This window comes from Centruroides vittatus, unplaced genomic scaffold, assembly GCF_030686945.1.
Source record: "Centruroides vittatus isolate TY-2023 unplaced genomic scaffold, ASM3068694v2 scaffold_386, whole genome shotgun sequence".
In the NCBI taxonomy this organism is placed as follows: Eukaryota; Metazoa; Arthropoda; class Arachnida; order Scorpiones; family Buthidae; genus Centruroides; species Centruroides vittatus.
In genome coordinates this window covers 4,314,517-4,340,731 of record NW_027122706.1, presented here as the reverse complement: position 1 = coordinate 4,340,731, position 26,215 = coordinate 4,314,517, and the positions used below count along the sequence as shown (strand labels likewise).

Genomic DNA, 26,215 nt, shown 5'->3' with positions numbered 1-26,215 from the left:
TTACAACAAAATTTACTGTAATTACATTCTATAGACTAAAAAGGATTCAGTATTTCTCACTTGATAATCGAACAGATATGCAGACGTAAATTTATTCATTCGAAAATAGCCTAACCTATATCCTTTCGAGAAATATTTTAAATATATGTAGAAAGTTTCATAGAAATCGGTTCATGTGATACTTGAACAAACAGACAAACAGACACGAATTCAAATTTATATATATCGTGTGTATAGTACAAACTCCCAACTAAATTCTGTTGAGTTTTCATTATTAGAATGATTTTAATATTTGAAATTATATATCAATAGATTTGATCGAATTTTATATAGGTGAAATTGGAATGATATCCAGACAGAGAAACTGCGCAAAACGTTAAGATTCATTTCAACTTTTTGAGCCTTACTAACATAAACTCGAGTTGTAGAGAAAACAACGAAAATAAAATACTAAGCGCGTTCGTTTTCCATCGACAGACGATCTTGCTTTTGTTCCCTCTTATCAAAAAATAATTAAAATATATGAACAGTTTTACTTTTACCGAAAGTACAAAATAACAGGCAAAAAAATGTGTTACACTCAATACAATGTCGCGTTTAACATTCAATATTGTACGGTACTGTACAATGCGATTACCGACTGGGACTGACTGCTGCAACTCAAAAATTAGTATCGAAGTTCGTAACTCATATAATAAAAAATATACGGTAAAAGGTAAAAAAATCTATAATATATTCAATAGAAATATTAATAGTTATTAATAGATAAATAGTCCAGATAATAATTTCACTTAATAACTATAAATATCTTGAAGAAATTTAATAACTTTTATGTATAACACGCAAAAAACAATCTAATCCTGTCAGTAATTTGCTTTTGTTATTAATTTTGTTATATAATTGTAAAAAGTTTTTCAATTAGAATTAGTATTTATTATTAACGCTGGAATTTTGAGGCATTCTAAAATATCATTTTTCAGCAGTAGGTATTATATTAAGAAACAAAAGCTACTGGTAGTAAATGTAATTAAACATATCTCTTTATCAACTTACTTTCATAAATAACTGCTTTAAAAGATGTATACATATGAAAAATACAGTAATATTATAGTATTTCTATATAAATCAAAAATTGCAATTTCATTGACTATATTTGTATTGCTATGAATATTGTTATATTTAAATTAATAAAATAAAATTGTTTCTGAAAGAAAATATAATAATAATTTCTTTAGCTTACTGACTCAATGCTGGTTTTAATCTCAATGTTTCATTGATAACAGCATCCATATATTGCATTTTATTCAGCACGTCAAAATTCATTTCATCCTGAATAATTCATTCAAAATTAAAAATAAATTTTAGAATAAAGTTAGATTTCTTAGTAATTTATAAGAGTTTCATTAAATATGATACATTTAATTTTGTATATTCCAAGTTATAAACAAATAAACAAAGTTGATAATCTTAATGAAACGTAACATTAAATTCAACTAAATTATGGAATTGCAACTTTCAAATTGATCTTACATTCGTCTTCCAGATTTCGTCTATTTCTCGAAGTAATTTAGCCTGATATTCCGGATATAAGGCCATGTAATATAAGACGAAAGCTACCGTGTTTGTGGTAGTCTCATTTCCAGCAAAAAGAAACAAAGTGCATTGAGCCATCATTTCGTCGGAGCTCATAGCTGAAATTGCAGTTAAATTAAGTTAAACAATTTTTTTTTTTCTGAAAAATCTAATCGATAGCATACTTTTATGTTTCGGCAATATTTTAAAATTTGACATTTCTTCTTCTTTGGCTTCTTCTGAAGAAATTTCCAAAACACCTTTTTGTGCATCTAATAATAACTGAAGAAAATCGTAGGCTTTCTGAAAATACAAAGTTTTAATAAGTGATTGTAATTATACTTTCAAAATGGAAAATTAAGATAGGTGAATCAATTAGTTTATTTAATAGATAGAAATGTAGTGAGTGCTCCCCTTATCTGCGGCTTCAGTGCTCCACATTAAAAATATTAAATAAAAAATTCTTAAATTCTTAAAATAATCCTTAAATAATAAAATATAAATATTAATATTAATTAAAAAATTCTTAAATAAAACTCTTTATACATTTATTTTTGGCATATACACATATACTGTATATGCTAAAAAAGGATATGATAGGGAGTTCGGAATTATTCGTGGTTGAAAGTATCTGCGAGGAGACATGGAGACTATCCTCGCTGATAAGGGAAGATACTGTATATACGAAATAGACTGACATATATAATTATACTTTGATAAACAACTGAAACTGTAAATCAAATAATAAATATAAAATATGTAAGTCATTATTAAAAATAATTTAATAAAATCGATTAATTTATTTAAATTATCATGATAACAAAAATTTTAATAATTTACTAATTTACCAGTTTTTCCTTTTCTCTTTTATTAATAACATGTAAAATGAAATTCTTGTAATAGTTTAATGACTCTTCGAAAGGTGTCATTTTTACAAATTTTATTAAAGCTGGGAAAAGCACTAAATAAAAATAATAAATAAATATTACTTAAATCCTAATAATCATAAATTATTTTAATAAATAATTATGATATGAAATGCAATAAATAAACTACTTATTAAATATCATCATGTCTAAAACTAAAATATATCGAAGTAATTCTACAGATACATTCATATAAAATGTACTGTACATATATATATACATTTGTTTATGTATGTATCCATGTGTGTTTAATGTGTGTTTGCAAGTTAAACATGTACAGTATAAGAAAATCTAATGCATTTCACTTTGACTTCAAAAATTCTAACAAAAGTAACTAGAATAGACATCTTATAATACAGGGTGTCTGATAAAGTTTATTATTATTACACAAATTCATAACACTAAAACAAAGCTGTCTATTGATATTCTCTCTCTTGCCACAAATCGCATAACAAAAAGAATTTTTACCTCAAATGTTTTTAATGGTGCTAGCGCTTTGAAAAATTAAAAATAGTGACAAAAATGATAGTACTAGCGCAATGTGTATTGTGGTTATCTGAAACAAAATTGCTGAAACTGTGCAAAATAAGAAATACAGTACATAAAAGTCTCAATGTTTTAATGAACTTAAAACACAGAACAAATCTTACGTTATTAGTCTCAGCGGGAGTTATTCTTTGGAAAAGTTTCGCATACGTTTTATGGAAGTTTAGGGTTTTATGTTGTGCCGCATTCATTATAGAAGTGGACCCCATTTAACCCTCGGGCTGCGGTTGGACAGGTCTAATTTAGACAATAAGGTTAGAAGAATCACTGAGATATTGTTGAAATTAAAAAGTAACATAAAAGATTGCACTAATGCAATATACTTAATACCCTGTATCGTGCCTGTCAAAACAAATTTTATTTTACAGGAAAAAACTAAAAAGAAAATTTGGTATTACAATTGAAGGCTGACTTCGAATATCATTGCAAGCGCCTAAATAGCGAAATTGAGATTTTTTAATAAATTTTGCACTGCAAAACGATACAGCTAATAGTATCTTTACTATTAAAAACATCAGACTGATTACCGTAAAAAATGCTTCCAACTTATCAACTGCATGGAAAAACGTTGCGCGTGTATACAAAATGGCAGACGAGCAGACGTTCGCATTTATCCCTTCGGAACTGCGAACAGGGCTGGCCCGAGAAAAATCTGAGCCGTGTGCAAAGTTTTCGTGCATGCCTTTTAGTAATGATAAAAAAAAAAACAGTTTCGTACAACAAATATTTTAAAAATAAACATACCACCTGTTAAGTCGATTAGCGAAAATCAGTTAAATTAGCGAATAATGAAATGATCAATTTTTAAATTTCGCAACAGTTGATCATGCAGGATCGCGGGGCGTTGTGAAGTCGCGCCGTTCGCACCACCCTCCGGTTGGTCCTGGCTGCGGAAGCAAAACTTAGGAAAGAGAATGCGATTTAACCTTCAAATTGAAAATATAAAAAGTCGAAAATACAGAGGGAGTCAATAAATGAATATTTGTCACGCGGTGAACATATTAAACTAGCAGTAAACCCCGAGTAAGGTAAGTGGAAACACGCTGCATGCAACATTCTGTAAATTTCATGGCATAGAGCATACACCAAAGGATGGCTTAAAGGACCTCAGTATTTATTTAAAATTTCCTCGGCAATGTGAGTTCAGATTACGTCCTATGACTCTACTCTCATTGGAATAAGACGATCCCATGAATTACAGCCCCAAAATGCATTTTTCTAACTGCGGCCGAAGAGAAGTCAGGTCAAGGATATCCTGAAACGCTTTAATGGCCTTCAGAGGATTTTTAAAAAAATCACGTCTTGCTCAATTTGAAGAAAACATAACCTAATATAATTCATCTAACCATGTTTTATTATAAAATTTTAACAAATGTGAATATTTTTATGAATTATTTCAATGACATATTATTTTACTTACTTAAAATCATATCTGAAAATGTAACATCTTTGTTAGTTGCTTTTCGAGACATGACAACAAATTCACTATTTGGATCTTCTAAAGAACATAATTTCGTTCCAAATGCTGTTGAAGCTATTACATCGATAGTGAAACAACTCAAGTAGCTAAAAACATTAAAGTTATTCAATTAATATTGTCTCAAATTCGAACATTAAATGAATAAATTCTTTATTTGCCCAAAAAGAAATTTATTATAAATCAAGGCTATTTAATTATTCAGAATGTTCTTAAAAAACAGTCTTATAAAATAAAAGCAATACCATAATAAAATAATCATAAAAATAATATATTAATAATGATTTCATGTTATTTAACGTCGTTTATATTCATAATTTATGTTTAAAAAGTGATATTTTTTTCTTCTTTTTATCATTATATGTATGTTTTTCTCTTTTTAACTCGTAAAATTTAATTAATATTTCAACTTAAAAATAAGAATATAAGCTGATAAACATAATATTTGCTTAGATTGTAAGCAAGGAATATTACATTTATATTTACAGTATATGATATTTGTTAATAATCTTTAGTTATTTGAGAAAGATGATTTATCACTGAATAATTAATATCAATATAAATTACATCAGCATACTACGTTTATTATCTACAACAATTTTGAATTTTGTTATTTAAATATAATTGCAGAAATTTTAGGTTTTCACAATGGATATTGTATCGAATATATGTGCTGAAATTTTATATTTTCTAAACAGAATTTAATTGTACTAATATATATATTATTAGAAAACTTTAAATATTTTATTTTGATCAGTATTTTTTTCATATTTTAGATATAATATTTAATTTACTTTTTGCAATCGATGCTATTATTTTTATTTTCGTCAGCGATTTTCTTCAAATTTTCTGAGAATTTCTCCGCACATTCGTTAATCAAATAAGACATCTGAAAACATTCAAACGTACTATTTATAACTTAATTAGCTGGAAAGTATAAGAAACGTTTATTTTGATTCTATAATACATGTTCAATTAGTAAATAAAAAAGTTTAATTAGTATATTGAATCCTCAAGAAATCGATAGAATCGATTACACTTTGAGAGATTCTTTTATTGTTAAAAATCTTACAAGTTATTTTCAGAATTTATGTAAATAAATAAAATTTTTAAATAAAAATCTTTCTACGGTAGTTATTCAAATAAATTTACTTTTCTCATTTTTCCGCTACTGAAGGTTGGGCTCATGATGCATCTGATTCTCTTCCAATCTTCATCTTGTACTATAAACAATGATTTGTCGAATAATGCGCTTCCCGTCTGCATTCTCTGCAAAATATTTCGTATTATATTTAAGTAATAATAATAATAATAATAAAGTAAACTAATAAGTCTTTTCGTAGTATAATTAAATAATATAATATATACGAATTAAAATAATGTATGCAGTAGTATAACCTCGATTATCTAAGGAATGTGCACTACGAGAACGGACTGACAAAGTTATTTCTTATTAAACATTGCGAATAAGATAAAATGTTTACATGGTATCACTTTTAACACTGGTAAATTTAATTAAATATAAAAACGACAACTTTTACATCATTTATTATATATTTAATATGTATATTTGTTTCAAGAATAAAAATGTGTATTATTGTAGATTTTCCCGATACGTTTTTGACGCTAGAGAATGAAAAAAATTCAAATGAAAGAAGCGTAACACATGACTTTTTGTTAATTATAAATTAAAGAAAATTAAATACCAGATATTTTTCATTGCCATTTACCTCATTTTTCTAATTCGCAGTTCTAATTCTCATATTCATATAAATTAATCAAAATTTTATCGATTATAAAGAACTGTTATTTAATTCCTAATTTAAATTATTTAATTATAAATTATTAAATATTGTGTATTAATCATTGATAAACATAATATTTATAGGCCTAATTAATGAATTTAATGTGTAATTTAAATTTAATAACCATGAACAATATAAGTTTACATATAAAAATCTATTGCAACTTACCACTCTATTATGAAACGTATTAAAATCTTTAACAAAAATTTTTTTCAGAATATGAGGTTCTCCAATGCAAATATTCGGCTTAATTCCTATAAATCTCCTACAAAATATTTTTAAAAAATATGAATTTTAGACATTTTCAGAAATATTATATCATTGAAGTTATTATAGTGAATAATTTTTTATTTTATTTTAATATTCTTATTCATATATTCGAAGTCTTTCGGATTTATCAAATTAACAATATAGTCATTATTTATGTTCAACATCACAATATTATTCCAAAAATGAATTTAAGGGAATAAGTTTTATTTAATAAATTCAGAAGCAGTTTTTGAATAAATTCTAAGATTAAATATAAATTCGTAATTTATAATTACGACCAGAATTGCAGAAACGATTCAAAAATAACATTAATAACGGCGTTATAACATTTACTTCAAAATGTATTACGAATTGTGAAGTACGAATTTAATATGGAAGATTTTGAGCATCAAACACAAGACCGTGTTATTTATTAAACACTTGGCACTTTTCCACTTCTATTAGTTGACAATGTCAGCAACTGCAACGATTAGCTGACATTGTTCAACTAATAGAAGTGGAAAAGTGCCAAGTGTTTAATAAATAACACGGTCTTGTGTTTGATGCTCAACATATAAGAAAACACGGTTTCAAGAACACCTAAATTATGGAAGATTTTATTATATATAGATATAGACGAAGTAATATTAGATATAATATAATATGGATTGCCTTTAAAGAGTGTATTAGGCATGAAATACAGCTAACATTGTAAAAAAACAAGTTTTGTTTTGGGTGTCGAGAATGGATTAATTCATTTTACATTGTTTCTTATGAAAAAATTTGTTACGGTTTGAGAACGAATCGGTTTCCGAACAACTTTTAGGAACGAATTAAGTTCGTAAACCGAGGTTTGACTGTATGTACCAGTAAAAAACTCTAATAAATGCTAATTTATCATTGTAACACTATACACAGAAATTTTATTCTTAAATGTGCTTTGATGTTTATTTTAATAATTTTCAAATTAAACCATTTTTTAAAATGTTATTGTTATTTGCTCCGTATCTACTATAATTCGTTGATATCTTTTTGGATTAGTCGATACCACTTTTATTGTCGACTAAATGGATAATTCAGACTTCTTGTAATATCTTTCATTTAAAATCGAAATTTAATTTCGGGAATTTAGTCCCTCTTCAGTCGATTTTTACATTTGTTTTTCCAGACATTATCATTCGTGGAAAAATTTTACGTAATATATAGAAAATCAAAACTATCTATGAAAATTTCTTAATTATTCGGGTATTATTGTTCAAAATTGTAAGATGTATATTTATGGATGTTTTATAATGTTTAGAAATTAGAATTTTATAAAAAAGGTCAAATATATAAGATTTTACAAGGTTTAAAAAAAACATTATAACAAGGAAATAGGCCTATATTGAAAATGTAAATTAATTGTAAGATAAATAAATGTCGAGACTAAACTAAAATTATAAAAGTATGGCAGTTTATTTTTTACTACAGTAGAGCGTCGTTAATTGGAACGTCGGTAATTGAAATGGCCGGAAATTAGAACGATTTTCAGTCGGACTGTGTCGTGCTGAATCGAACGTTTTTGATACTAAATTTACTTCTAAAGTATAATTTTCATGTTTTTTATATTCTTCAATATATTTATTTTGTTTGTACAAAATAAAGAAATAATTTTTAACGATACGATAGCCTCGATTATTATTATAAAAATTTTCGTTAGGCTTAAAATCGACGAAAATTCAACACGAAGCGACACGTAACGGAGAAAAATTCAACAGGAAGCGATACGCAACGGAGAAAAATTTGAACATCGGACAGGTTAATGTATTTTTTCGTACAAAGTCGGAAACTGGAACAAATGACTAATTGGAACAACCCCAGTCCCCAATTGATGCCAATTTTCGACGCTCTACTGTAATTTCTTTTCATGGGTTTTATTTCAATTTGTGCGCGTGGTTTCCCGAATTATAAATTTATATTGCAAAGAGAGCAAAGAAAACATTATAGAAGCTTTAGAAATTTTTTTCAGCATTATAAAATTAGGAAGAATAATACGAAAATAACAATTTATACTTGAAAGCATGGAATTCTTTTATGAAAAATACATTCATATAAGTAGAAACTTAACTTTATAATTATTATTTTTTGTTTAACTCACCCATGTATTCGGCCATATTTGTTATAATATTCCAGTTCTATTAAATGTATTGGCTGTGGAGATATAAATAGTTTCACATTTTTATTTTAACACAAACATAACATTTAACATTAAATTATTATGTTTTAAAAATAATTATAAATTATTTAAGACTTATAAAATTTATATTTTAACAACTTTACTACATATATTTTCAAATATAAATATAAGTTCAGGTTACTATTCGATTGTAATAATTTTTAATGAATTGAATGAGAAATAATAAATTTTAAATTACTTTTTAAACATTTTATGACCTCATTCATTAGTTCGCTCACTGATAGATGTTTGAATGAAGCAGACTTCTTACCGGAAAAGTAAACGGTCCATAGAAAGCAGGCAACATTACATTATCGGAGAAATCCAAAATCTCAAAAATGTCAAATATTTGATGCTATATGAAGAATGAAAGTTTAACGTTGGATGTTTTTACGTTACTGTTGCGCGATGGCTCAAAAACCATTTGACAATGAACTGATGACAATGTCTGACTGCGATCGAACTTTAGTAACTATTGTTTAGTCTATTTTATATCTGCTTTTTCCACAGAAGATGTTTTTTATTACATTCAGAAAATATACGGTTTATTGAACTATTGAAATCACATAAAATGAATGATTACATTGCTTAGAATATTTAAAAATCAAATAAAGAAATAGAAAATACCATAATAACATTTTTAGCATCAGTTTTTGAAACAAATTTTAAAGCTTGCGATCTTCTGTAAGGCCGCGACTCCACTAGCCGTATAAGGGCCGTAAAACCCCTCACCGTAAAAGCTTTTAATCACGTGACCATGATATTTTACGCCTGAGCAGGTCGTAAAATATCATGGTCACGTGATTAAAAGCTTTTACGGTGAGGGGTTTTACGGCCCTTTTACGGCTAGTGGAGTCGCGGCCTAACAGTGAAAAATCTAATTTTATTGTTTCTAACTGATAATTTTACTTCCGTGTCTGTCATAACGTTTGGGTTGTAAATACTAACCTCAATACGCAGCGATAAGTCTTTGGTGGTGAATATAGAGACATTTAAAACTAACATTTATGTATTCCAATAATTTTTGTGCCTTATCTTATGTATGAAACACGTCTCCTGTAGTCATTTTGACAATTATGTTCTAGACTGTGTCGAAGATTCCATACAGTCAGAGCCGTAGTAATATTTATGGCGTTCTTGGCAATGCATTAGATTTTTCAGTCCACGACGCATAAATGTTTGCGAGGTGAAGAGAGTCAAGCGCTCCCTTACGCATCGCGCACGTACTGTACCCTGTTACCAATGCATTGCTACGACTCTTAAAACAGTACACACGTCACCAGTATCTGGTAATGTTTACCGGTACTCTATAATTTTCTCCCAAGAGGACATCGCAAAAAATTTGGAACGATATTCCATTAAATCATTGCTGGAGATTTCAGCAGGTCATTGTGCATTTGTACTATACAAGAAGCATTTGAAAACTCTAATATGGACATGACATCAATAGTCTCTGACAGCGTCGCAAACATTTCGTAAAATTCTTGAACAGACGACTTAAATCGAAGTGCTTCATCGAAAAATAATTAATTTATGCACAGCGCAGGATGAGCCATCATTTTAGAAGCTATAGAAAAAAAGACAGAAGTTATTTCTAGCAGTACAGGAAGAAATTGACATGAAAATGTAGCAGAGATCGAGAGATAGTGAGACAGAATGCGAGAACAAGAAAACGAGCGCAACATGAATAGCTGAATTCAAGAGGAAGGCTTCAGTGAGAACGACAGGTAAAAAGCATAAAAATCTTCAAATACGGTCGAAAGGCACACGAAATTCTAAGACAAGCAATTTTGCTAAATACTGTTTCTTCAATGACAACGAGAAGAGGCACTTTTTTCCAGGACAACTGAAAAGTTAGTAAAGAAACGGTAAGAACAGACAGAAAAGACAAGGGTTTTTCAATCAAGCAAAAAATACATTGTTAAAAAATTCACAATTCTGTATGCTCATTATTCAAAGATATGAAAAGAGTTATTCATAACCTTTTGGGTGTTGAACAATTCTTCAAAAGAGTAAGTAAATTGGTGAACACGACTTTCATCGTCAAAAAGTAGCAGAAACTAAGGAAGAGATAGAGACAGAGAGAGAGACAAAGATAGTAGTGAACAACGAGCTAATTCTGTTTTGATGTGCTTTAATTTCGGAAATTTGTTTTCGTCACGAAAAGCAAACGTGTCTCCACTCTTTTACAAAAGGAAACTTCGCTTATATAATACAATTTGAAGGCGACATGCTCCCTAAATGAAAAATATTACGGAGCTCTTTAGATTGAAATAATCAGCGGAAGGAGTAGGAATAATATTGGAACGTATCTATTTAGATAATGCAGGAGATCTGAGGCTCAAGAACCTAATCTTCTAGAGTAATGCTTATATGCTAATGCTATGCGTAATGCTATTATATGCTATGCGTAATGCTAGAGTAACCCACAAAATCGAAACAAAATCATATTTACTGCAACATAATACTCATAAAGAACCATCTTTCCATCAAGAAAATTGCAAACAATTGGTGAATCAGATCACAGTTCTGTGTAAAAAGTAGACACGTTTTACAGCAACATCGAGAGAAAACTGAGATTGGCTGAGATCTACTCGTACAACCATCTGAGTTTAATGCATATGTTAGAACCGGTGAAGAGTGGTAATAATTCGGATGGATCCGAATGATTTTTTTTCAATTATCAAACGGTAACAAAATGTCATATTCAAAACAAGACACAACAGAAATTCCAAGGATCCAAACAGAACTGTGATCTGATTCACGTGTTTGTAATTTTCTTGATGGAAAAATGGTTCTATATGAGTATTATGTTGCAGTAAATGTGATTTTGTTTCGATTTTACGGGTATAAGCTTTACTGTAGAAGATTATATTCTCGAGCCTCAGATCGCTTGCATTATCTAAATAGATCCGATCCAATATTATTCCCACTCCTTCCGCTGATTATTTCAATCCAACGTTATTCTGAACACATGAAAGCATCAATGGGATTAATTGCATTAATATATCTCTGATAGAAACAAGTAGACAGTTTTCTTATTTTAATGTTGTCATTTTTCAAAATTAAGGATAGTGAACACAGACCCATTGTAATTCTCTGCCGATGGTTTTGAAAATCACGAAACCTGTGTTCATGGGTATGCTTTTTGCTTGAAGCCCACCTTATTGAAATCATCTGAGCTGATTCTTATTCTACGGCGCTCAAAAATAGCTACCGATTAGGGATTGCAATCCAGCAGTGTTTTCAATCCAGCTGGATTTTTGCTGGACCAACATCATTCCAGCTGGATCCAGCGCGGATGTGTTTTTGGTGCAATAAAGTTTTTGGTGCATCTATCTATCTATCTAACAATTTATGGGTTTTTTAAAGAAATAAAACATGTTTTTTTTTAAATACTTAAGAAACTTTTATTATTTAGACTGGTCACTATAAATCAGTAAAACTTCTTACATATTTAGGTAGTAAATATAACTTTGGTTCGGTTTAACACTTGAGATAAAGATAATTAACTTTAAATGTTAAAGGTTACATTATAATTATAATCTAACTAAAGTTAAATAATAGCAAAGGTAATACTACTAAATAATTTATATTAATAAATTATAATAATGTAAGGACGGATAATCAGTGGCTAAGTGGCTACAGTGTTACCAGTTTTCTTATATAGGCTCTACATATCAATCTGCAGTTATTTATAATAACTTAATTATTAGTGTTAGTAAAGTAGTGCGTAAGTAATTAGTAGTAGTCTAGTAGTTAGTTATTATTATCACAATCATGAATCACATACATTCATATCAACATATATCTAAGATACTGATACTGATTAATTTAATTAACTATTTAACTAACTACGTAGTCTCAGTTTCTCACTAATTTTCACAATAAAATTGCCTAGCCCAGCCCACTAACTACTTATAGAATGAAAGTTAAAAACTCTTACTTAATAGAATTAGTGTGGAAGTTATAAAACATTCGTCTTGTCTTGAATAAAGTATTTTAAAGGATTAAATAAAATAAAATCAATCACTTTTGTTATTTTTTAAAACTATCTGAAAGTAAAATTTCAAAAAACAAATGGTATTGATGTTGTTGTCTCCCAACCTACTTCTCAATGAACTGTATATATATCCCGCTGCGGAGAAGGCCCTTTCTGCCTCTACGTTAGTTGGTTTCGGATTCATCAAATAATCACAAATCGTTCCGTCACGTGATTCATTGACGTCACAACTGACCGTAAATTAGAATTATGCACCAGGACTAGGAGAGGAGTTACTTATTTTATTTAGCTCGAAGTCACTTTATTTAGCGAGAGCGGAAAGTCAACTGGCAATTAGATCAGCAGAGGTAAAAAAGCGGACGGTGCAGTATAGAGAGAGTGTAGCCAGTGGTGATATTCAGCGGGTTCGCACAGGTTCGGCCGAACCCGTTGTTAAAATGTTCAGTTTTCCGAACCTTGTTAAACACACGGAACATTTCTCAGTGGTTTTGTTTCTTTTAAAAAATATATTAAAATATACGTATTTTACTCTGTAACACTACTAAACTAGAGCCTTATACCCCGTTCGCACCGAGCATTTCAATCTAGATTGTGAGCAAGGTCGGGGACTATGCCTTGGTGCGATCTCTCTCGGCCGTTTCAATGTCGATCGAAACGAGGTTTAATCGCGATCGATTCAAGAGAGTTCTTGAAACTAGATCCAGTCATAAGAGAGATCCCACAATCTCATGCGCGCGAGATAATACGAGATGGCCGTGGAACACGTGTCGGGCTATGGACAGCGAAATAAAAAGGATATTGTATTTCGAGAGATGATGACTATTACGTATTATCAGGGCATAACGAGCCATGATAATAGACAGATGATGACATCTGCCTATTATCAGGGCTTGTTACGTTCTCTCGAAAAGATATTGTATTTATTTCTAGCCAAAACTTCCATTTCGTTTGTCGGTGACTGTCAGGGAAAAATTTTCTGCCAGCGAACCCTTTGTTAACTATTTCGAATATCACCACTGGGTGTAGCCCGTGCCACACTGAACGGCAACGTCACTCTCGCCGCCGAGCGATAGCGCACGTAGCAAAGCGGCAACGCCGACAACGAAGACTTTTACGCCATTATTTAGAAAGTTAATTGAGTATTTGCGGATCCGCAGCGCTGGATCCAGCACCTGGTACTGGATCCAGCAGGCCGAAAAATGCGCTGGATCCAGCTGGATTGCTGAATGAGGGATCCAGCAATTGCAATCCCTACGACCGATAGATGTTTCGTGCCAGTGATATTTGGGGAAAGATGCAGGTGGAAAGTTCGGACAGATACACAGTGTGGAATTTGCTCCAATAGAAACAACTTAAAACTTTATATTTTACCTTCATGCAATGAACTGAAATGTTTTAATTATGGTTTGTGCTATACTAAAATTATGTATTTTAAAGCTTTGCAAAGCGATTCGCAAACACAAATAGAAAACTAACATAGAAAGTTGGAACAAAGTAATGCTGCAAAATGCAGCGAGTGAAGAGAAAGAAAGAGAAATGACGATTGTAGAAGTTAGAAAACAGTATAGGCACTTCAACGAACACTTCAGTGAAAAATCAAATTCTAGAATTTTAAGATGGTTTTTGTAAGAAGACAACCTATTCTGCATGAAGGAATTCGCTTGGATTAGTGGATAAAGCTTTACAAACATTTGAAATATCTTGAAAACCATGGGTTTCCATAATTGTGACCGCTCCTCAGAAATTTCCTTTCAATTTTCCAAAAATATTTAGAATAAAGCATTCATTTAAAACAAGAAACTCGCTGCTCGACTTCCCCAAGTAGCCTACTGGGAATATGTATGTAATACAAAACTGCAGAAAATTTTATTTGTTTTATTTCATAAAAAAAATTATTCATGGTGCAATATAGATACACTTACACTAGCTGTACTGTACATGCAAGCTTTTTGTTTATATGTTTACAAAATATAAAGCTATAAGAGAGAATCGTAACTATGCTCATCTTTCCCAAACTTTCCTATGAAAACATCAATCATTGTTTTAGTTTTGAAGAGATTCATTTTAAATATTTATTAACTGATGTTAGGAAAACCATGCATTTGTTTCTTTACGCCATTGAATATAAATTTGATACAAATACAGGAATAATATATTTTATAGATATATTTGTAATATCGAATACCTTCTTAAATATCTTAGACGTTTCCAATACAAAACTGTAAATTCCATTAATTGCACATTGAATTCCTTGTCGTTTCCAAAACTGAAGTCTTCTTCTCAGGTAACTAAGAATGTTTAATATAAAGAATAAGCTTACAATTTCGAAAAATTATATCAAGGTTCTTAAAGATAAAATAAAATAAAGTAATTTATTAAACCGAATTACATTTGAATAATTCATTCAATTTAAATATTCTTTAATTATTACTTATTGTTTAAATAAAATTTATATTAAATACATATAATATTTCCTAAGAAAATTTTTCCTTAACTTTTCGTGAATCTTAAGTTTGTTTTTTAAACAACTAAAAAGCGCAATTTGATATTATCTGTAACATAATAGAAAAAAAGTATTTTTATCATTTGAATTTTTATGCTAATTCATAAACATTTTTCAAATTGAATCTTTACTTTCTCGGCTGTTATAACTTATAAACAGAGGGAGAGTACGGAAACCCAGCAAAAAAATGACCCCCCATATTTTTACATTTTTAGGCTCAGGACACCTTGAAACGTGAAGAAATTCAAATAAATTCGGGGGTATTTTCCGTATGTATCGATGTTTGTGTGTGGGGAGCGCATGATTTTGTTCAACCTGTTTGAAGCAAATTGATTGATGCTATTAAATTTTGGTAGTTAAATGTCGAGGGGATGGGGAGATAATGCAGATAATAGTATGTATCTACAGTAGGGTTAATGACGGTACTTAATGACGATTTTACTCATTATTAGCATTTACAATTTTTTTAAAAATAAAACGCATCCCTACTTTTGAAATTAAGCGTTTTACCATTTTATAATAATTAAAAGCATAAAAAGTTTTTAATAATAAAATATAAAAGATGACGCCACACACGCAGGTTTAAAGGTTACTGGGAAAGTTAAGCAACTCGTTGCTGGATTTTTTAATCCAGCAACGAGTTGCTTAACTTTTCCGGCAATCTTTGAATCGACTGCAGTTTGATTTTTTTTTTTTTTTAAATAAAGACTTAGTCGCTTCCAAAAAAATTTTTGGTGGATCACCATTTATTTCCTTAAAATGTTCGAGAATAAAAACTTCGGGACGACCCGACCTTTCTTTTTAGGCTTCACGGCTGCCCAGGAAACAATTCTTTAAAACATAGGAAAAACTCCAATTAAAATTATAAAAAATTTCACAAAAATTGGAATTGGTGATCTTACGACGTCTTGAGTTGCATCCATGACTTCCGCTAATAAAATAATAAAATATCCTACTTCGGGAGTCATGGAATAATCCATGACTCCCGAAGTAGGATATTTTATTCGCTGGATGAAAAAAAAAATTTTTTATCCAGCGAAATTCTAAAATTGAAAAGTATAATAATAATTCGCCGCCACAGGGAAGACAAGACAATCTACATTTTACAGCGCAAATTTCCAAGTGGATATAAGGTCCGAAACTCCCGAACGGAAGTCATGGATGCAACTCAAGACGTCGTAAGATCACCAATTCCAATTTTTGTGAAATTTTTTATAATTTTAATTGGAGTTTTTCCTATGTTTTAAAGAATTGTTTCATGGGCGGCGGTGAAGTCTAAAAAGAAAGGTCGGGTCGTCCCGAAGTTTTTATTCTCGAACATTTTAAGGAAATAAATGGTGATCCACCAAAAACTTTTTTTTGGAAGCGACTAAGTCTTTTTATTTTTTAAAAAAATTTTTTCATCCAGCAAAATTCTAAAAGTGTAGTTTGATTATGAAATATAATGCAATGATGTTCAAGAACAACAAATTCTTTACTTTAAAAAAATACGTATTGTATATTATATAATATTTAGTCAAAAATGTGATTTGTTGTTTCCTTATACATTTTATTCAATTAACCTGTAATAAAAATAGATAAATAAATCTCAAGGTTCTATTTTAAGTATTACTTCATAAATAAGATAAAATACAAAACTCAAAGTTCAGTCCATCAATAATTTGAAATCTGTTTTTATTCAATATTAGTTAGTTATAATAAGAGTAACTATTTTATAACGATTAACAATAACTAAAATCAATTATAATTACATAAATTAAGTTTTATTTTTATAACTTACAAGTGAGTATAAATGATAATTTTTATCATAATTATTTTTAATTTTATTTTACATAATTAATTGATAGATATATAAAAGTAACAAAGTTACTAAACGGCCTTCAAATATTATATATATACTTTTACTCTTCTTATATAATTTATCATTGTTTATTCAATGACGTAATTCAATATTTTCACAAAGCTAACGTCATTTAATAGGATGTAATTTTTTAATGCTATTTTTTTTAGTTAAATAATTATTTGGTCACATGATAACTCACTACGACTATAATATTTAAACTGTATTTACATATAATTTTTATTAGTACTATCTTATTGCTATTGATAGGCTAATTGTTTATCTGATCACTTATATATTGGCAAGATTATTCATTATATGACCTATTAATAACAATATTTAAATTAGTCAGTTTTGGTGAAAATACAGATATAACTTTTCTTAATTATTATATAACTCACAGTGAATAAATTAAATAAGAATTATTATTAAATATTAATTGATTTGATAAAAAGACTTATATAATAATAGACATTGTTGTAGATAATGACATATACTTACATGACGCATAACAGCAATACACTTGCAATAAGTGTAATCCATGTGGAAGGAATGAACTGATTTAGCTCCATCGCGTAAGTAGACAACAGTCAACTTGAAACACAGCTGCTTAAGGGTCACTATTTATACACGAGATGATGCTAGCACTGCCATCTATGAAAGATAACAGTTACTAAGCCTCGAGTATTACACATGTATTATACAAATAAATACAGTTTTCTTTCTTTTTATATATTAATAAGTGAAGTATTTTTATTTCTGTTTATGTTAGAAAAGCTAGTAATATAAATAAAATGTGTAAGAATACAGGTGAATATTCATATATATTTATTTATTCATCTTTAAATACAAATCTTAATTTAAATTTCATTAAACGAGCTGAGAGAGCCATCTGCTAAAGTAAAGAAAGATATTCTAGTTAAAAATCACTTTGTCACATACGTCTGTTCCCTGAAAGGAGTGGTTAAAATGAATAAACTTTTAATTTAATTTCTTATTGATCAGCAAATCGAATGTAAATAGAAATTAATTCATTTATAGAAATCCAATGGATATTTTGGCGTGGGATCTCCGCAGAGCCGTAACTAGGGTATGGCCAACGTGGCCCTCGCCATAGGCGCCGATTTAATAAAGGTGCCAACGAGAAGGTTTCGGAATAATATGCATTCGAAATTAATAACACAAAAAAGTCTATATTTATATTTATGTAGTAGTTATGATCTGTAATTTCTACGAACATATATTTCAAAAATAAACCACCATTTTTATTTTTTATTTAATAACAAAAATTGAAAAGGCACCATTTTTATTCGTTGCCATAAACTTCCAAAATCCTAGTTACGGCACTGAATGTAAGGACATTTTCTACGTTGGAAATCTGAACGCAACTGCCGAGTTTCCTAGTACTTGGTCGAACGGCCTAGGAGTGTCAGCGAAGAAACAAACAAACATTTTCACTTATATATATAAATTAATTCTAAATAAATTTTTATTCCTCCGTTAAATTTTCTTCTCATTTTATTTATTTATGTCTTCTTTCTTCATATTAATAGTATTAGATATAATAATATAATATTTGTTTTTATTTCAAATTAATAAATATACAATTACTGGAATATGTGATTAAAACACATTCAAACCTATCCATCTCAAACATATTAATCTGGAAATTTACTTTTCCTCCTACAATTTCAGTTTAAATACAATATATTTTCCCTGTTTATCTCAAATAATTTTTTCCCATATCTCGGTATCTTAAATTAGGGACTGAAGTGTCAATTACAAATTCGAAGCTCAATAACTACATTTTGATATTATAAATTGCAGTATAGAAACATCTTTTTCAATATAATAGCTTACATAGATGCATTTAACGCTGTTTTTCTCTGATTGACTACGAGTTTGGCTCGCGCATTTTTGGTCGAAGAAAGTCAAGCATCGGAAACAATTGATAAACTATTTCTGTTATGTCAAAAATGCTATATGTATACCTAATATGGGCGTGTACTGGTCTGTGCATGCTATTGTATTAATAAAATACCGTACCTCCAATCAAACCTATTACTGTTTACTATGTAAGAACCTCTATATATCGATTTTTTTCTCATTCCCGCGAGATTCGAGAAATACAAATTTCAACCGATTAAGTAAAGATGTAATGAATGTATTAGCTTTTTTGTACCTGAATTACAAAAATTTCATTGCTGTGTATGAAAAAATCCGTTTAACTTGAGTTCTTGAACACAATGAATATGATTTAGGTTTAAAAAATAACAAAAGATTGTTGATCATCGCTATGTTTTCTATACGTGGAAAGTCATGTATCAATTGATAGATAGTTTTATATTTTCCTATTGTTGAACATTTTATTTTTATTATTTTGAAAAATTGTCTCGTTAAAAAGTTATATAACTCATTAGCACATTATAGGTTTAATTATTGCATTTAATATTTTTATTGGTTGTTGTTATAATAATGCGAGTTTTTAACAGAATAGTATGAGTATTAATTTGCGATAAAAGCAATTATTAAGTCAAAGTTTTGAAGGGCTTTAATTTTACAGTACTAATATTTATTATTATTTTTTTAAAAATAAACTTACCTGTGAATATAAAGTAAACAGGGAACTATATGCTTTCATTTACCCCAACATCAGATTTGCAGTTACACGTGAAATGAATTTTTTATATCTAAAATTATAAATTTTGTTCAATGAAGTATCTTGTTTACTCACTCATCTTTACCGCTACTTTCCGGTTTAATACAAATCTTAATACGATGTGACTGGCCTTCGATCTGTGATGTTAACAATAGAAAAATTTCTACATTACTCTGTCCGTTATTACCGAAAATGATAACATGACCTGTGTTTAAACTGCTTTTTCTTTGATTAACAATAAAGACTGACAATTTTTATAAGCTATAACGTATTCACGTGCTAATGGGCTAGGACAGAAGTGGGCAACCCTTGGCACGCCAACGGTTTTTTCCGGCACGCAACCCAAGGTTCAGTTTAAAAACTAAATAGTTAATACTTTTCATATATAAATAATTTATCGGATTACTAATGTGTATTTACGTGTATTAATGTGTATTACTCGTCTAAGTTATGATTTTGATTCTTTGGAAACGTTCTCTTAATACTTAAAACACATGAAATAATAATAATGTGCTGCCAAAAATTTTAGTTGGTACGTGAGAAAATTTTGCATCATATATTTAACAATTTTGGCACAAACACTTTAAAAAAGTTGTTCATCTCTAGGAAAAGAGATTACCCCACTATGACCATATTGTTTCGAATTGCAGTGCTATCTGAAATTCGTTTGACTCTGGAATATTTGGATTGCTATGGCTGCTCTCTTACCATCTGACCATATCTTTCCTAAATCACAGAAGCACAGAGAAATTGAATTTTGACAACGTAGAACATGTTGTTAACGGGACTACTGTCGAGAAACAAACTCGTAACGCACTAGGCTCTTTTAAATTTTTGTTTTTTCCCCTTTGTGGACATTACGAGAAACGATTTTTCCATACCCATTGAGATCGGCCAAGCCAATAATGGGAGGGAAAGGATAGTCACGGGTCAACATAACCGAGACTGAGTGCCTATGATAAATTCCTCAGAACGTTCTAATAGTTTTGGGTAAACCTGATATTGAACCTGGGTTCCTGGAGGCTGACATCTTTATCGCCTTCCGATAGAGTAGGAGTTATTAAATAAAACAGACATTTACCTGCACCACCAGACAATAATTGCAAACGTATTTGCATATATGTACAGTAGAGACTCGTAAATCGAAACCCTAGTAATCGGAATCGCCGGTAATCGGCACGATTTTCAGTCGGACTGTGTCGTGCTGAATCGAACGTTTTTGATACTAAATTTACTTCTAAAGTATAATTTTCATGTTTTTATATTCTTCAACATATTTATTTTGTTTGTACAAAATGCAGAAATAATTTTTAACGATACGATAGCCTCGATTATTATTATAAAAATTTTCGTTAGGCTTAAAATCGACGAAAATTCAACACGAAGCGACACGCAACGGAGAAAAATTCAACACGAAGTGACACGCAACGGAGAAAAATTGAACATCGGACAGGTTAATGTATTTTTTCGTACATATTCGGTAATCCGAACAAATTACTAATCTGAACAACCCCAGTCCCCAATTGATTCCGATTTTCGGTTCGCTACTGTATTGGAAAATAGCAAGGAAAGTTTTAGATATTAATTTATTTCATAAATAAATTAAATTTTTTATAATAATTTTTTATACATCATCGAACACGTTTTTATTAATTATTTAATGAAACAATATATCCGGATACTTATCGGTCCATTTTATAGTCCGATAAGAATCCGGATGCACTGTTTTATTATTAACTAACATTTATCAGATTGATTATAAACATAGTTATTAACTACTTAATTTAAAACTGAATGTTTAAATTTTTCATAATTACAACTAGATAAATGTTACTTTATTAGAAATAGAACTTTATTCAGTACAATAAGCTTTGAGGGGTAAAAACGTCAAATTATACGACTATTAGAATATCGACTATACATATTTTATCACAAATTGAACTAGATTGTAATCTCTTGTACAGATTACAATATGGATTCTTATCGAGCCATTGTATAGTCAGATACGAATCCGGATGTATCGTTTGATTAAATAATGAATAAAAGTGTATTCAATAATATATAAAAAATTTATTATAGTAAAACTTAATTTATATTTTAAATAAATTAATATCTAAAATTTTTAGTGTCGTTTTCATATACATATCATTAGCATCATCATCATTATTATATTTAACCATTAAAAATCAAATGCTTGATGATGGTCTCCTGTAAAGGACCGCTTTTGGCAGAGCAGGTGTAAAAGCAACACGACCTTTGTAATTGGTCCCACCTGGCGTTCTGTCTGTAAATGGTCGGGAAGACAAAGGGTGTAGCGTCTCTGTTTATGGGACTTGTGTGTAGGCGTCAATGTGTTTACCACATGTTTGTCGACTAAAAAAAAATGTAAACAAGTTACGGTAACGTTACGGTAAGCTGTTTCGTCGGGAGAGGAGCGGACGTTTTTGAAAGATGTTTTCCTTGCTGGCGTAAATTTGATCGGAAAGGAAGAACCCTGATAGGTCGTAAGTTGTCGTCGAAGAACTCTTTAAATAGTATGAGTGGTGAGTGAAATGGGGAGAAGGGCAAGAGACTGATAATACGGTAGTCTTAGGCAGGGCCGGATTATCGAATAGGCAAAGTAGGCAAATGTCTAGGGCCCGTAAGTCGGAGGGACCCGGCTTCAGTGCAGAAGATTTCTCTGTTTGAAAATGGGTTAAATTTAAGAAATTCGATAGGACAGAAAATGCTGTACTTAACAATTCTTTTCTTACTAAGCTCCTCTCGACTAGCCATTCCCTATATATATATATATAAAAAAAGGTCAACAGCCTCCCGTGGGTCAGGAGTAACGCCGCGGGATCTCGCACCATCTAGATATATTCGTAGGTCCGCGTCTCGTGGCAGTACCGATGTATGCATGGTTATGATTTATTTTCTAAATCTACACCTATACGTCGCGACATCGCATATTCGATATAGCGTTCAAGTCAAGTGCGAAGATATTACAATTCAATAGTGTTTTATAAAAGAGTTAAAAAGGATGACACTACAGTGTGACTTGGGGTGACACCACGATATCCGCACCGGGTGTCACCGATGCTAGCTACGCTAATGTCACATTATATAAGATTTGTTTAGAAGCAACTTATTTAAATGGGGCCCCAATTTAAATTTTGTCTAGGGCCCGCTAGAGGCTTAATCCGGCGCTGGTCTCAGGCACTTGGACAGCCCGCTGAGCGTAGAGAGAGTATTCTCTGACGACGAACTCAGGGACGGATAAGTGCGGAGACTGAAACAGGCCGTATAGTTGAGCCAACTCCACAAACCGACCGAAGTTTTCCCAGAGTATAATTGTCCCCGAGGGACAAGCTGTTACGTGAGACACCATACTTTGTTATACCGTGTGTGTAATGTTGTTTAACTTGTATATTCTGAAATATTTTGTTTGTAAATAAACTGTAAATATTCGCTGTATTGAGAGTGGAGGTGTACTTTTCTACGAACCAACGTAAGAACATTCTCGAGTCGTAGGAACCAACTCGAGACGGATTATCGTAAAGATCTTCACTTCTAATCTTTTCCATTTTCCTTGTTCGATGCTTTAGTTTTCCAATTTACGCCAGCAACTTTCCTTGCTATATTGCTCCATCGTACTTGGATTCTTCGTGGATACTAGTGTAGGATATTTGTAGTCCATCTATTGTCCTGTCTTCTAGCAATGTGTCTAGCCGTTTGTCGTTTTGAACTTTTGATCCTCTTTACGATATCATATACCTTTGTTTGGTCTTTGATCCAGGTAATTGGTTTCTTTGTCTTTTCTAGTTATGCCCAGCATACCTCTTTCCGTACGCCTTTGTATAGTCTGTAGTTTCTGTATTGTTTAGTTGTTAGTGTTCAACATTTCAACAGTGTTCTGCTCCACAGGTGAGCGCTGGTAGATAAACATTGGTTGAATAGTTTTCTTTTCAGGCACAGTGGTAGGTTGATTTTTAGAATTATGCTATTGTTGCCAAATGTACTCAGTTCAATCCTAATTCTTCTGTTTACTTCATTCATGATATTGTTATCCATAGTTATTTCTTGACCCAGCTAGACATAATTTTGTACTGTACTTTTATTTCAGTTATGTTTAATATAATATTTTTCAGAGTAAATCCATTAAACGTAACTTTTGACGTTTTCACATTTACTTTCAATTCCATTTTAATGCTTTCCCCAGCTATTTCTTCCAACATTTCTTCTAATTTATTGAAATTGTTACTAATGGTGACAATATCATCTGCAAAGCAGAGGTAACTCAAAAATTTCCCATTAATTTTAATTCTTTTCTAGCTCTAGTCCAGACTTCTGAAAATTTCCTCCAATGCAGCAGTGAACAGTTTTGATAATATCTTTTCTCCTTGTCTTATCTCTTTTCCAAGCTTGATCCCTGCCTTTCCTTTATCCAAACAAATGGTTGCTTGCTGTTGCTTTGTTAAAAAATTCCCGATTATATCAATTTATGTTCTTTCTATACCGTTAGTTATAAGGCTTTCTCTACTGCAGATGGGAAAACAGATTCAAAAGGCTTCACAAAATTTATAAGGTTAAAAAAAAATGGTAATTCATATTCTTTTTGGCGTTCTCTGATCCTTCCGAACTGAGTTAAATCCTCTTTGGAATCTTGCTAGTTCTCTTGCATGAGCAGATTCTAGTTTAGATTCGAGTCTGTTTTTTAATGTTTTAATAAATCATATACATACATCCTTATATATATATATATTCAAACTTCATATATATACAGTTATATATATAGTTCATATATATATAGTTGAACATATATATACAAACTTCAGTCAAAGAGTAAACATTTTCCCGCATTTGACAATATATATATTGTCAAATGCGGGAAAATGTTTACTCTTTGACTGAAGTTTGTGAACACAGACTGGGACATATCTCAGGAGAGAACTGTAAAATGTAGAAGTTGTCTTTAGATGAGTGATAATAAAGATTGACAGATTGCTGTGACGGGATAAGGAAATAAATGTGAGGAAATCTTTCGCCGGTTGGTTTGCCGGTTATAGATTTAACAACAGTAAATGTGTATTTATTAGATAGACTATCGGATATTCGGGTTCTTGACATTTTTAATTCGGATCATTTTGAGATTTTAATGTCGTTTGGACTTACGACGGATAATGCTTTGACTCAGAAACTGACAAAAATTGGTTAAATATTGAAACTAAAAAGAGCGAAATCAACTGATAAATTCTGTTGATAAGAACAGTTTAAACTCGATTCCCACGAGTTGAGTTCCTTGTTAAGATGAGTCAAATTTCGGTGACACGACTACGTCACCAATAATTTTATTGGTCCAAGAAGATCATCTCTTCTGACGAAATCAAAGAAGGGCCTGCAAACTCCCTCCCCATATAAAAAGGGAGTACGATGAGTAAGACAAAGAAGTTGTTACTGACCGTGTGTTTGTGCGCTCAAAAGGATAGTTACCTGTCGCCGCCGATCCTCCCTCATCATCTATATTCAAGTCGAACTGTCATCGTTACACTTCCTATCTGAACAACTATTACCTGTTAGTGGACAGAGTCATTACCGACAATCTACTACAAGATCATCTATTCTTAGCCCGAACGCCTACAACGGTCTACAAGGATATCATCGATTATTACATCGACATCCGACTACATATCTTGAGGTATTTATCCTACACGCGAATATTTGTAAGCTCTCTCTCTCTCTCTAATCCGCGTAGAATTTATGTTCGCGGATCGTGAGCCATGTACCTTATCACGTGTTTCTCTGTAAAGTAATCGTTTGTATCTAATTAGTCCTATGGAAAAAATAAACGGGTATATTTTTATATATAAATCTCTGGGTGCGTTCTTTCCGTCATCCTCTCCACTCGCTTCATTCCGGGTCTAACCCATACGTAACCGCTCGCGCAATTGATTTTCTGTATCAATCTAAGGATACAGTGGTGTCATCCTGACGTGGTATCAAAGAGATACCGGCCCTATGGTCACAGTGGTGTCCCGGAAGTGGGATTTTGTTTTGAAGAAAATAATCTAACAAAGAATGGAGGCTCAAGGTGGAGAGAATCCGGGAGGAAGTGCACCTTCGGGATTATCCGGAATGATTCCCTTAACCCCCTCATTTTCGGGCGACACATCAGGATTGCGCATCAGGGACTTCTTTGACTCGCTAGACGAAATAGCAAAACTAACTGGATGGACTAAGGCACAAAGTCTCGGCGTCGCGAAGTTAAAATTAACGGGCATAGCGAGGGATTTCGCATGGAAGGATGCGCGAATGCGAGCAATTGATACATACGAGGAGTTCAAACGACAAATGATCTTACGCTTTGAGAAAGAACCATACTCGCTTAGACTTCAGAAATTCCATGCATGCATTCAGAAACGCGACGAGGACGTACAGACG

The 26,215-nt window shown here is 31.0% G+C and overlaps 1 protein-coding gene across 1 annotated transcript in view; it reads right to left on the bottom strand.

Annotated features, from left to right (window-relative positions):
- Positions 1-26,215, bottom strand: part of LOC136988791 (uncharacterized) — a 104,244-nt gene that overhangs the window by 39,373 nt on the left and 38,656 nt on the right. Inside the window, exons 15-25 of the mRNA XM_067286753.1 lie at positions 17,638-17,715; positions 14,979-15,081; positions 8,713-8,765; positions 6,495-6,591; positions 5,674-5,790; positions 5,316-5,410; positions 4,465-4,610; positions 2,421-2,533; positions 1,758-1,875; positions 1,531-1,691; positions 1,241-1,329 (exon numbers count right to left, since the gene is read on the bottom strand). Coding sequence (XP_067142854.1) covers positions 1,241-1,329; positions 1,531-1,691; positions 1,758-1,875; positions 2,421-2,533; positions 4,465-4,610; positions 5,316-5,410; positions 5,674-5,790; positions 6,495-6,591; positions 8,713-8,765; positions 14,979-15,081; positions 17,638-17,715 — 1,170 coding nt within the window. The remainder of the gene's footprint in view (positions 1-1,240; positions 1,330-1,530; positions 1,692-1,757; positions 1,876-2,420; positions 2,534-4,464; positions 4,611-5,315; positions 5,411-5,673; positions 5,791-6,494; positions 6,592-8,712; positions 8,766-14,978; positions 15,082-17,637; positions 17,716-26,215) is intronic.